Consider the following 13,459-nt stretch of genomic DNA (forward strand, 5'->3'; position numbering starts at 1 on the left):
TATTGCAGAAAGAATCGCGATTGATTATAAGAACAAGGGCAATGGGCCCTTTGGGTCTTAACGATCGCAACGATATGGCTGTATTCCTTTGATGAGATGACCTCAGGTTATGATAACAAGTAGGGGAATTTAAAATTAAAATTATAATAAAATAAAATCAGTGCACTATTAAAAAATTAGGTGTCAGACAACGTCACATGTAAGGTAGCGCTAAAGTGCAACTTTCTAAACAGGATATCTTTCATTTTCCCACCGCCATTGGTTACGTGGCAATGAACATAAGTGGGCCCTTACTGGGATTTCGGGTCTCTGTTTTCCTATTTTTCCTTCTTTTCCATTTTTTTGGTCAAAAATTTTTTTATTTTTTTTTGTTGTCAGCCTTTTTTGTCTTTTATAACTTCTGTGGCCCCTGATCGTCCATGGAAGCAATGAGGGTTAAAGCCTTTTCTCCAGTTGTTATTAGAAAGAAAAAATATTTCCCTTTCTAAATAGGTCCAGGAGTCCATGACCTGCGCTCGTCATTCTCCTTTGCCAGCCCAGGACATAAAGTAAGAGCTATTTGGTATATAATATATGTTACAAAAAAAACCTTAGGGGATAAAATTAAAAATTAAAAAATAAAGATGCTTCCCCTTTATTCCCGTTGCAGAGTTAGGAGGCTCATTCTTTCCTCAGGGTATTGTTGGCTGCATATAAGCCCAGGTGTACATGGATAGAAAATAAACATGAATAACTACAGAATATTTTAGCTTCACTCTAGCCACCGGTATGCTCAGACATTTATGAAAAAAATATGCATGATTCACAGAAAAAGAAATTTTGACCGTTTTTGAAAATGTGTAATAATGGGTTAACATTGACAATGGTTGATATCATGCACATATACTGGTCTGTTATACTGTTCCAATGTCATTGCAGTTTGTTGATATTGTGTGTATATGTCAGCGGCTGATGCTGCTTTTTAACTAGCACTCACGTCAGCTGGGAAGACTCTTAAAGACGACCAGCTGGTTGCTTTCTCTAGGACACGACAAAGCGCGTGTCAGTGCGAAACAGGCTGTCGTCCGCTCACAGTCCCCTGCACTCCCTCTCTCCCCATGCTCCTGTATTTTGTCTGCAATAACGGAGAATAAAGGATACTTTTGCACGTCATGGAGTGAGTTGCCGCATTCTGTTCTAAGATTTATGGTTATGGACTTGTTTTGTTGCTGAGCACCGCTCCACCAGGCATCTCCAATCCAGGAGCAGTTAAAGTCCAGAAACATTGATTCCACGCAACTGTGAGTACGGCTCCACTGTTTGGCAGACTTTCCTCTGCAGTGCCCGATCTTGATAACTTTTTATCTATAATTGAATGCTGTCACCCTATTACAGGTGTGCAACTGCTGCCTGCAAGACCTTTCTCCCAAAACTAGCATCTGCCGATGCTTGGGTGTGAACCTGGTAGAACCTAGTAAAGGTATGCAGGCTAGACCAGGTGGCGGCCTTGCAGACCTGGTCGGCCGACGCCTGATGCCTAATCGCCCAAGAGGCTCCCACTGCACGGGTAGAGTGTGCCCTTACCCCCCGCGGCGGAGACTTGTCCCGAATCAGATAGGCCTCTGATATGGCGGAACGGATCCATCTGGCAATTGTGGCTTTGGATGCAGATTCACCCCTCTTGGGACCAGAAGGAAGGACAAACAGACCATCCGACTTACGGAACGGCGCGGTTCTGGAGACATAAATTCTAAGGGCGCGCACCAGGTCCAGGGTGTGCAAGGACCTCTCCAAGCTGTGAGAGGGGCCAGGACAGAAGGACGGAAGAACGATTTCTTCGTTAAGATGGAACGGGGAGACCACCTTTGGGAGAAAGGTGGGATCTGGCCGGAGAACCGCTTTGTCCTGGTGAAAAAATCAAAAAGGGAGCACGACAAGAGAGAGCTGCCAGCTCTGACGTCCTGCGAATAGAAGTGATGGCAACGAGGAACACCACCTTCCAAGACAGGTGAGAAAGGGAAGAATCCCGCAAGGGCTCGAATGGGGAACCCTGAAGCGACCCTAGGACTAGATTAAGGTCCCACGGTTCTAGAGGCCGACGATACAGCGGGGCCAGGTGGGCCACTCCCTGGATGAAGGTCTTAACCTGTGGACGAGAGGCCAGTGGCTTCTGAAACAGGATTGACAACGCTGATACCTGGCCCTTTAGTGTTGCGAGCGAGAGACCCGCATCTAGGCCTGACTGCAAGAATGCCAATAGGGAAGGAAGGGAGAAGGCGAGAGGAGAGGAAATACTGAGCTCTTCACACCACCTGAAGAAGACCCTCCACGTGCGGTAGTATATTCTTGATGAAGATGGCTTCCTGGCCCTAATCATTGTCTGTATCACTCTTGAAGAAAAACCAGCCTGAGCTAGAACCCAGGATTCAATGGCCAGGCCGTCAAATTTAGGACCTGTGAGTTCTGATGGAAAAGAGGTCCCTGCTGCAGGAGATCTGGACGGTCTGGAAGACGCCACGGAGCATCTACAAGGAGCTGAGTGAGTTCCGCGAACCATGCTCGCCTGGGCCAGTCCGGAGCCACTAGGATGACCGGTATTCCTTCTGCCTTGATCTTCTTGAGGACCCTCGGGATCAGAGGGAGCGGAGGGAAGATGTACGGAAGACTGAACTGGCTCCATGACAGGGTGAGGGCGTCGACTCCTAAGGCCAAGCGGTCACGGCACCGCGCTACAAATTGCGGAACCTGACAGTTGAACCGGGAGGCCATTAGGTCCACATCCGGAACTCCCCATCTGTCGCAGATCTGGTTGAAGACTTCCCGGTTGAGGGACCATTCTCCGGAGGCGAGGCCTTCCCTGCTGAGGAAGTCCGCCGCCCAATTGTCCACGCCTGGGATGTGTACCGCTGAGATCAGGGAGTGATGACACTCGGCCCAGTGCAAAATCTTCTTGACTTCTCGCATCGCCCCGACACTTCTTGTGCCGCCTTGGTGGTTGATGTACGCCACCGCCGTCGCATTGTCCGACTGGATCCTGACCGGGCAACCCTGTACTAGGTGCCGAAACTGCTGCAAGGCTAGCCGGATGGCTCTCATCTCCAGAATGTTGATCGGGAGACAACTCTCCCGCGGTGTCCATCGGCCTTGCGCTGTGTGATGCCGAAACACTGCCCCCCAGCCCTGGAGACTGGCGTCGGTGGTCACTATCTTCCAGTGGAGCGGGAGGAAAGACCTTCCTGACGTGAGGTTGCGTTGAATGAGCCACCAACGGAGGGAGTGGCGGGTCTCCGGCGAAAGATGAAACCTGCGGTCCAGAGAAAAGGGAGATCTGTCCCACTTCTTCAGCAAGGCCAGCTGGAGGGGCCGGAGGTGGAACTATGCAAAGGGTACCGCTTCCATCGCCGCCACCATACGACCGAGGACTCGCATGCCGAACCTGATGGAAACTTGGCGCTGACGCCGGAGAGCGCGGAGGCCTCGTTGCAGGGAGGACATCATCTCCTGTGTGAGGAAAACTCGCCCTTGGGTGGTATCGAATACCATGCCTAAAAAGGTGATCCGACGGGCCGGGGTCAGAGAGGACTTCTTCCGATTGATCAGCCACCCTAACCGTGAAAGGGTGTCGATCGTGACCTGAACCCCAAGACGACAGTCCTTGAAAGAAGAACCTTTTATCAACATATCGTCCAAGTACGGGATGACCATAACACCCCTGGAATGTAGGACGGACATGGCAGCCGCCATGATCTTCGTAAAGACCCTGGGGGCGGATGCGAGGCCGAAAGGAAGAGCCGTGAACTGGAAGTGATCTTCCGCTATCGCAAAGCGGAGGAACTGTTGGTGAGAGGTGGCTATAGGGACCTGAAGATAGGCGTCTTGAATATCCAGCGATGCCAGGAATTCGCCGACCTCCATGGACGCGATCACGGACCGGAGTGACTCCATTCGAAACGGCCGAGGCCTCACCGACCTGTTTAGAAACTTTAGGTCGAGGACGGGGCGGATAGAGCCGTCCTTCTTGGGGGACCACGAAAAGGTTGGAATAGAACCCCTTGAAACGTTCTGCGGAAGGGACTGGTACCACGACTCCGGCTCGGAGGAGGGAGTCTATGGAGTGAAAAAACGCGCGAGCCCGCGCGGGAGACTCGGGAGGGCGAGATAGGAAAAAATGTCTCGGTGGCTTTGACTCGAATTCTATTTTGTAGCCTGATGTGATGATCTCTCTGACCCAGGCATCGGCGGTCAGGGGGATCCACACATGCTGGAAACGAGACAGACGCCCTCCCACGAGTCTTGCGCTGTTGCGCGCTGACCGCAAGTCACTTGGAGGAACGTCGGCGGTAACCGGAAGAGGATTTCGTGGACTAGTGGGGACGTGAACGCCAGGCGGGATTGGTCTTGAATGACGGGGTCCTCCTGTCTCTCGGAGGAGAGCGGCTTTTTCGCGGCTGGGGAGTGGAGTTGAAGCTGCGAAAAGGCCGGAAACTAGCGGTGGGGCGCCGATTCTGGAAGCGCTTGGGGCGCAATTGGGGGAGAGATGTACTCTTTCCTCCCGTTGCATCGGAGATCAACTGGTCCAGCTTATCTCTGAAAAGACGTTCCCCTAGGAAGGGCAGGGAAGTTAGTGACTTCTTAGAGGCCGCATCCGCGTTCCAGGACCGGAGCCAGAGGGCTCGACAGATGGCCACATTGTTGCTGGCGGCCTGGGCCGCGCAATTTGCAGACGCCAGGGCTGCATTGAGCAGGTACTCACCCGCGAGGGAAATCTGCGAGGCGATGAGGACCAGGTCCGGATTGGCAGGAATGGCGTGGAGACCGCAGCGTAGCGTGTCCGCCCAGGACATCAGAGCCTTCGCAACCCAAACCGAGGCGAAGGCCGGTGAGAGGGATGTGCCCGCTGCCTCGAAGGCGGAACGGGCCAGTCTGTCAATAGTACGGTCCGTGGGGTCCTTGAGAGACGTACCGTTAAGTGAGTGGAAGGACTGTGTGAGAAGACAGGCGGGAGACTGGGGGGGGGGGTCGACCATAGGGGAGCCTGCCCAATCCTTTCGAAGACCCTCAGGAAAGGGATAATGCAAATCAATGGACTTACCGCTGGTAAATACCTTGTCCGGCTGTTGCCTGTGGCTGCGCAGTAACTCAGCGAATTCTGGATGTCCGCTGAATGCACTCTGGGCCCGCTTCATCCGCTTAAACGAGACGTGGGTGCTCTGGGAGGAGACGGGTCCACCTGTAAACTTTAGGGTCTGGTTTACTGCTTCTATCAGGCTATTCACCATGCGCCGTATATCGGCCGCCTGCTCTGAGTCCAGCAGGGGTGCTGCATCGGAATCATCATCGGAGCGGTCAGAAGACTCCCTGGAGGAATGATGGTCTGGACCTGGGGATGAAGGTGAAACCTGGGAAGAGGCTGAAGACGAGACCTGGCGGGTCCGCTTCTGAGCAGCAGAGGAGGTCCCTGCAACGGGGCTCACCTGCTCCGGAGGCGATTGCGTCGGGTCTGCGGGAATCTGGGCGAGCGACGGCAGCAGGCGCAGTGCTTGCGCGATGGTCCGAGAAGCCTCAGAGAGGGAATCTACGGACTGGGACAGGGACACTAGCCAGTCGGGGGGGGGGGGGGGGGGGGACGCCGGGCCCTGCAGCATCTGGCGCTGTGGCGTCTGCGGTATCAGAAGCGGCGGCCGCGGAGTCCTGCGGAGGCTGCGCGTCTGTAGAACAGACGGAGCATAGTGGGGCGTCCTGGCCCTGGGAAAATTTGGTCTTGTAGGAGGAGCATGCAAAAAATAAGGCAAAAGGGGGCCTGCTTGGGTCGGCTGGACTTAGCATTAGGCATGGTGAAAACAAGTACTCTCCCTGGTGGCTGCTAGGAAGGAGACAGGAGAGGGTTAACTCGTCCCTAAACTCAGAACGCTACCTAGTGAGGGCTACTCCTTAGGAGCAGAGCTTACCCAGGTCCTGCGTGCTGCCCACCAGTCCAGAAGAGGGAGTCCAGGAGTGAGCTGGCCAGAAGAGTGAGAACGCCGGCGCGCTGCAGCCTCAGGGGACCAGAGACAGGCTAAAATGGCGAGGGGACGCTGGAGGAGGCTGGGGGAGGAGCAGCATTCCGGCGCAAAAAACCGGAGGATCCACAGCCCCCACCATAAGGCAGGAGGCAGAGCGGTGGGAGGAGACTGGGGCAGACGACCGGCGGTCAATAGCGCTGCAGCGGGGGCGTGGCTAGGACGCAGGAGCGACTAGGTCGAGACCGGGGGCTAAATTTATGGAGAGGGCCGGGGGAAGGTGCAGGAGAGGTCGGTCCCTACCTGCAATCGGGCGGCGCCGGCCCCAGCGACGGATGCGGTGCGGGCAGGGCGCCCTGCCCCTGCCTGTGTACAGCGCTACTCGTCCAGGAAGACTCCGGGGGAGAGCGTGCTGAGGCAGGGAAGTGGACATCATGATGGGGGGAAGCAGCCCCCCCAGCAGGAGAAGGCAGCGTGACGGGGCCCCATCGATTACACACGCGCTGTGGAGGTCCCATCCCTGCTGTACTCCCCTGTACGCCCTTTGGGGTGATACCGTAGGGCGAATCAGGGGTGCCCACAACAACCTGCCCACATGCGCATCCCCGGGAGTGGTACCACGGGGATGGACCGGGGGGAGAGGGCCCGAAATCTCAAGCCCCTGCGACCCTGGGGAGTGGTACCCACAGGGCTGCAGAGGATGAGTGAAGCGAATACCTGCAGAGAAAAAGAAGACAGGTATGAGAGCGATGAGCGGCGCCGAAATAAAAGAAAAAAGCGCAAAAACATACATGGCTGAGGGGGGCCGAGACGGCCCACATCAGCCTCCTACGACACTAAGCTAAAACTGATCTGAGCCCGCCTCCGGCTCGGGGTGTATACTGCTAGGGAGGAGATAACTTTTTATGTTTACTTAGTGTCAGCCTCCTAGTGACAGCAGCATAACCCATGGTCCTGTGTCCCCCAATGAAACGATAGAGAAATCATGTTTTTCTTGAATGATACCGACTTCTTCCTGTACCACTGCTTGAAGAAGTTGTCTTCCAGAAACTGGCAGTAGGTCTGGGAGTTGAGCTTCACGCTATACTCAACCCGACAAGGTCACATAAGTTCATCTTTGATGATACCAGCCCATACCAGTACCCCACCTCCACCTTGCTAGTGTCTGAGTGGAGCTCTCTGCCCTTTACTGATCCAACCTCTGGCCCATCCATCTGGCCCATCAAGAGTCACTCTCATTTCATCAGTCCTTAAAACCTTTGAAAAATCAGTCTGAAGATATTTCTTGGCCCAGTCTTGACGGTTTTTCTTGTTTCTTGTTCAAAGGTGGTCGTTTTTCAGTCTTCCTTACCTTGGCCATGTCCCCGAGTATGGCACACCCTGTGCTTTTTGATACTCCAGCAATGTTGCAGCTCTGAAATATGGCCAAACTGGTGGCAAATGGCATCTTGGCAGCTTCACGCTTGATTTTCTTCAATTCATGGGGAGTTATTTTGCGCCTTTTTTGCCCAACACGCTTCTTTCGACCCTGTTGGCTATTTGCCATGAAACGCTTGATTGTTGGGTGATAACGCTTCAAAACTTTAGCAATTTCAAAACTGCTGCATTTCTCTGCAAGACATCTCACAATTTTGGACTTTCCTTTGGCAAAATGGGTCAGAAGAGAGATCTGACGGGCCCTGTAAAGGAAGTTGCCTAATAATTAAGCACACCTTATATAGGGTGTTGATGTTATTACACCACACCCCTCCTCATTACAGAGATGCACATCACCGATTTACTTAATTGGTAGTTGGCTCTCAAGCCTATACAGCTTGGAGTAGGACAACATGTATAAAAAGTATCATGTGATCAAAATACTCATTTGCCTAATAATTCTGCACACAATGTATTGCAATACTAGAGACCACTAAAGAGAAAAACCTAAAAAACAAAGTTAAACCAAAAAAAAAAAAAGGGGGGGGGGTGGGGGGGGGGGGAAGAAGAGCACCTTTAGCCAAAACTCTTAGTCAAAACTAAAATTACAAAAGAAACATATTTGGTATGTCCACAAAAGTCTGATCAAAGTAATACATTTAAATTGTGCGTTAAATGCTAAAAGAAAGAAAACTAAGCCAATTTTTAACTATTTTACTGGTTTAAATAATTCTAAACTTTGAAAAAGAAAACACTGGGTGAATCACCATTTTTTGAGATTCTTTTTCCATCAATACGGCTCTATTGGGGCATTTTTTAGCGTGCAATGAAGTACCATCATTTGGTAGCATTCTGAAGTACATACATTTGATCCCTTAGCAATATTTCTGGGCGGTGTGGCGAGCAAATTAAAAAAAATAAATACATTTTAGAATGTTGCTTTTTTTACCCCTTTCGACATTTATCGTATGGGTTAAATTATGTTTTCATAGCTTGGACTTTTACAGATGCAACAACACAACATTTTTAAAAATTTCTTTATTTTCAACTGGTGAAGGGGGGGCGATTTCAGTCTATTTCTTTTGAGTCGCTTTTTTCAGTCCTCATATGGGACTTTAGCATGTGGCTGCTATAGAACCCCATCGGCACCCTGTGGTCACATCACGCAGAAGCAGATGATTGGCTGAACGGCGCAGCAAGAGGTCCTACAACAGGATCATGTGGCATGAATGCGGCAGTCAGTGATTGGCATTTAAGGGGGGTTAACAGCAGTAATTTGGATTTTGCCTTTGCTCACTGCTGCTAGAAGCAGAATCTGGATGCTTTAGAGTGTTTGAAAAAGAGAAAAAAAACCTCTCAATTTTATTTAGCGTTGTATTTTAGTCTGACAAAGGGAATTCATATTGTGATCATTATTAAATGCTGTAGTAGGCAATGATGATTTGGTATACCTGTGTAAAACTGACATGCAATTTTACTAGGCCTAATGGGCATGCAGGTTAGACAAACATCACCAGAAAGATAAACCGTTGGGATCAAATTTAGCTCCGATACCTGCTGTCAGTCAATCACCGATGTGCTCGCTAAGTAGTTGCATGGGCACACGGGCCTATGTAATCACTGTGATGTAATAGCATGTCAAGGTGCAGAAACTACTTCAGCATCCGTTAAGTCAAAAGTACCATAAGGTGCAACTATGTAGTCCACTACCTCCAAATTGGGGAGTTAAAAGCAAAATTAGAGATGCTGTCTGGTCTGTCGAAAGCCTTGTTGAAAAGAGTACTGCAATAACATCACATGGTATGAAAGACCCTATACATTATATTAATCAATCCCACAGAAATGGACGGCTTCGGCTGACCTTGATCTAATCTATGAACAGCTTTAGGAAATTATTTGAACTCACCTTAGCTCCATTGTAGGAAGTTGTAAACTCAGAATTCACAAAAAGAATATTCTCAGGTTTTAAATCTGTATGTGTCAGTTTGTTCTCGTGCAGGACTATAAAATTAAAAGATGTATAATAATCACACAATGTCACAATGTAAGTTAGCCACATATACACATTTTTGGGGTCAATTTTAGAAAAGATATTTGAAGAGAAATGGGGGGGGGGGGGGAGAAGGAAAGAGGAGAGAGAAAGAAGAGGGGGGGAGGTAGAAAGAAGAATGAAAGAAAAAAAAACAACAAACAAAACAGAGGAGAAAAGGTTGCTAGAATGGAGACTGTACAATTATTTCAAAATGTTGAAGGCCATATGGGATAACACCTATGGAATATCAGAATATCACACATATAGACTGATTAGATAAGAGACCAGGTGGAGTTTAAAGGCTAAAGGCCTAGTCACACTAAACAACATCGCTAGCAACATCGCTGCTAACAAACAACTTTTGTGACGTAACAGCGATGTTGCTGTGTGTGACATCCAGCAACAACCCGGCCCCTGCTGTGAGGTCGTTGGTTGTTGCTGAATGTCCTGGGCCATTTTTTAGTTGTTGCTGTCCTGCTGTGAAGCACACATCGCTGTGTGTGACAGGGACAGAGCAACAACTAAATGTGCAGGCAGCAGGAGCCGGCTTCTGCGGACTCTGGTAACCACCTTGGTTACCCGATATTTACCTTAGTTACCAGCGTCCGCCGCTCTCAGCTGTCAGTGCCGGCTCCTGCTCTGTGCACATGTAGCTGCAGTACACATCGGGTAATTAACCCCATGTGTACTGTAGCTAGAGCAGGGACTCAGCGCTAAGCAGTGTGCGCAGCTCCCTGCTCTCTGCACATGTAGCTGCAGTACACATTGGATAATTAACCCCATATGTACTGTAGCTAGGAGAGCAGGGAGCCAGTGCTAAGCTGTGTGCGCTGGTAACTAAATATCGGATTGGTCACCCGATATTTACCTTAGTTACAAAGCGCAGCATCGCTTCCACGCGGCGCTGGGGGCTGGTCACTGGTTGCTGGTGAGCTCACCAGCAACTCGTGTAGCCACGCTCCAGCGATCCCTGCCAGGGCAGGTTGCTGGTGGGATCACTGGAGCGTCGCAGTGTGACATCTCACCAGCAACCTCCTAGCAACTTACCAGCGATCCCTATCAGGTTGGTATCGTTGTTGAGATCGCTGGTAAGTTGTTTAGTGTGACTGGGCCTTTACTCTAAAGTTGTCTCTTAAAGTTACTGTCAGGACATTTTTGTCATGTAATCTAAAGCCAGCATGCGGTAAGGGTTCACATTCAGTTTACAGCCAGCCGTCTCTTATTACAAAGTCTGTTGTTGTTTAGTTTAAGCCTCTTAGCTTTATCATTAGTGGGTCTGAGGCGTGAGCACTAGTCCAACTCTGTCCCCTTCTGTGATTAGCAGCTTCTGACTATAGAAATATACATTGAAAGCCTGGTGTGGGTGGGGGCAGCTCCCAGAGCTCTGATACATGTTAAAAATATCATCTTTCATTGTGTCAGTACTGCTGCACCGAGTAATCTAAGCGACACAGCGTTGGATTCAGAATCTCTTTGCCTACATCCTGCTGCTCTCAGATGATGTAGCAAAAACCTGCTGGCAGATTCGCTTTAAGTAGCACACAGCTTTCCAGTCTTTTACTTTCTGGCAGGCGGGTTCCCCCGCGAGTGACAGTTCTGATTAATAGCAGAGCTGTAGTATTAGGCCTAAGCCACACAACGAGAAAATCGGTGCGAGTGGAGTGCGATAAAACATCGCATTCCACTCGGACCAATTTTATCCTGTGTGTCAGCGCACATGAGCGATTATTTTCTCAGCCCTAATCAGACAGAGAAAACAATCGCAGCATACTGTGACTAATGCGAGACTCTTTTCTCTCGCACCCATTCAAGTGAATGGGGCGAGAGAAAAAAAAAAAATCATCGCACTGCACTCGTTTTATACCGGTGTACCACGCGCGCAGAGCGAGAATCGCAATAGCCAGCTACGGAGGAGAGAGGGAGATAAATCCATCCCTCCTCTCCTCCATGCCGGCCCGCCCCTCCACAGTGCCGGCCCGTCCCCTGCAGCGGAGGTCCGCTCGCACAGTCGGACCTCAGATGCAGGGACACTAGCATGACACTCTGCTCCTGCAGTGCTGCCAGCGCGAGCAGAGTGTCATGCGGGCATCACAGTAGTGCCCCGTGTGGCCCCGGCATTAGTAGAGCTATAAACACTCAGTACAAGTTTTGCTGTAACACTTTCAACCATCAGAGATTTGTTAGGGAGCCTATATGGTGATCCCTGTTATCTAAAGATAGAGATAACAGGGTATTTGAACAAGTCCACAACTCAGTGAGAGCTGCGGTTAGGAGATCTACTCTGAAAGCAGCCGAAGCTGCAAACTGGTGGTTTTGCAAGATTTAGAAGACCAGCTTGCTAGGTGCTGAGAGGAAGGTAAGCAGATAACTAGAGCACAGAAATCAATGGGATGGAGAGAGCTGACTGATATGTCATGAGTTAGCCCTTCTCCAGGAAATGAAATACTGCACACACTCAGCTAAGGTCTGGGTAGGCCCTTAGTGGCCGAGCTCCATGGAAACCAGCTGTACAATATGAAAGAAAAACACTTAGCAAGTCTATTTCAATCTGCTGTGATTTTTCTTACATACTTAATTTCATGCCGTGTAAATAAAGCAATTTAATAACCTGAGAATACCTCTTCAAGGACTAGTTTGTTATAAAAAAGAACATAAAAAAAATTATAGCAAATTATATAAGACTTTTCTCAAATACATGTAATTACCAAATCAGATGATTTCCCTTTGAATTGAGATGTAGGTTTTACATTCATGTTACCATTTTTACCATTGAGCAGAAAAGCTTTGTCTCTTCTCTTTTACAGGAGATACCAACTAATAATACACCGTATTTTTCGGACTATAAGACGCACTTTTTTCCCCCCAAATGTTGGGGGAAAGTAGGGGATGCGTCTTATAGTCTGAATGTAAAGTATTGCTACGGGGAATGAGGGTGCTGCGGTGGAGCGGGTCATCGGCGGCACAAGCAGGCAGTAGCAGCGCCTGCCGTGACCACGTGGGCCCGCTCATTGCATATGTATGCATGCACCCTCTCGTCCATCATCTCTCAGCGCTGAAGCCAGCGCTGACATGTGGGGGGGGATTCGCACATAGTTAGCAGCCGGCTCACGTAATCACACCTGCTACAGCCTGGAATGATCATGTGTGGCTATATTCACTGCCCCCCACACATCATCATCAATGTTTGAGGCAGTGAATAAGTATGGTATACTCACCGTTCCCTGCAGCATCGCGATGTCCTCCTGTCTGCTGGCCCGCTAATCTGTGTAGAGAGTGGTGAGCACAGCGATTACGTCATCCCCTTGCGCACACCTCCACACACATCAGCGGGCCGGCAGACAGGAGGACATCGCAATGCTGCAGGGAACGGTGACTGGCTCCACACACGTCAGCGGCGCTGCTGCTGACAGACAGGAGGACGAGCGATGCTGCTGGAGTGAGGAAAGGGGAGTATAGACTTATAATTTTTTTGTGTGCCAAAGGATGCAGGTAATATAGCAGGATTGGGGTATTTAGCAGGATGGGGGCTATACCAAGATGAGGGACATATTTACAAGGATGGGGATCATATACGGCAGGAGGATCATTACCAGAATTGACATTATCCCCATAATAGTGTCAGCAGATCATCACCCCATAACAGTGTATCAGGACCACAGTTTTTGCTTAAAAATTGTCCTATTTTCCTCCTCTAAAACCAAGGGTGCGTCTTATGGCATATGGTCGCATCCTGCTATATACCCCATCCTGGTGTATGGCCGCATCCTGCTATATACCCCCATCCTGGTGTATGGCCGCATCCTGCTATATACCCCCATCCTGCTATATACCCCCATCCTGGTGTATGGCCGCATCCTGCTATATACCCCCATCCTGGTGTATGGCCGCATCCTGCTAAATACCCCCCATCCTGGTGTATGGCCGCATCCTGCTATATACCCCCATCCTGGTGTATGGCCGCATCCTGCTATATACCCCCATCCTGGTGTATGGCGGCATCCTGTGGCACACAAAAAAAAAATTAACGTTTATA

At 50.0% G+C, this 13,459-nt stretch overlaps 1 protein-coding gene across 2 annotated transcripts in view; it reads right to left on the reverse strand.

The window, feature by feature from the left end:
- CLK3 (CDC like kinase 3) overlaps window positions 1-13,459 on the reverse strand; it is an 82,520-nt gene that overhangs the window by 10,948 nt on the left and 58,113 nt on the right. For both annotated transcript variants that reach the window (XM_075345615.1, XM_075345616.1), the window contains one exon: window positions 9,301-9,395. In XM_075345615.1, coding sequence (XP_075201730.1) covers window positions 9,301-9,395 — 95 coding nt within the window. The remainder of the gene's footprint in view (window positions 1-9,300; window positions 9,396-13,459) is intronic.

The sequence above is a fragment of the Anomaloglossus baeobatrachus genome, chromosome 4, assembly GCF_048569485.1.
Source record: "Anomaloglossus baeobatrachus isolate aAnoBae1 chromosome 4, aAnoBae1.hap1, whole genome shotgun sequence".
Taxonomy (NCBI): Eukaryota; Metazoa; Chordata; class Amphibia; order Anura; family Aromobatidae; genus Anomaloglossus; species Anomaloglossus baeobatrachus.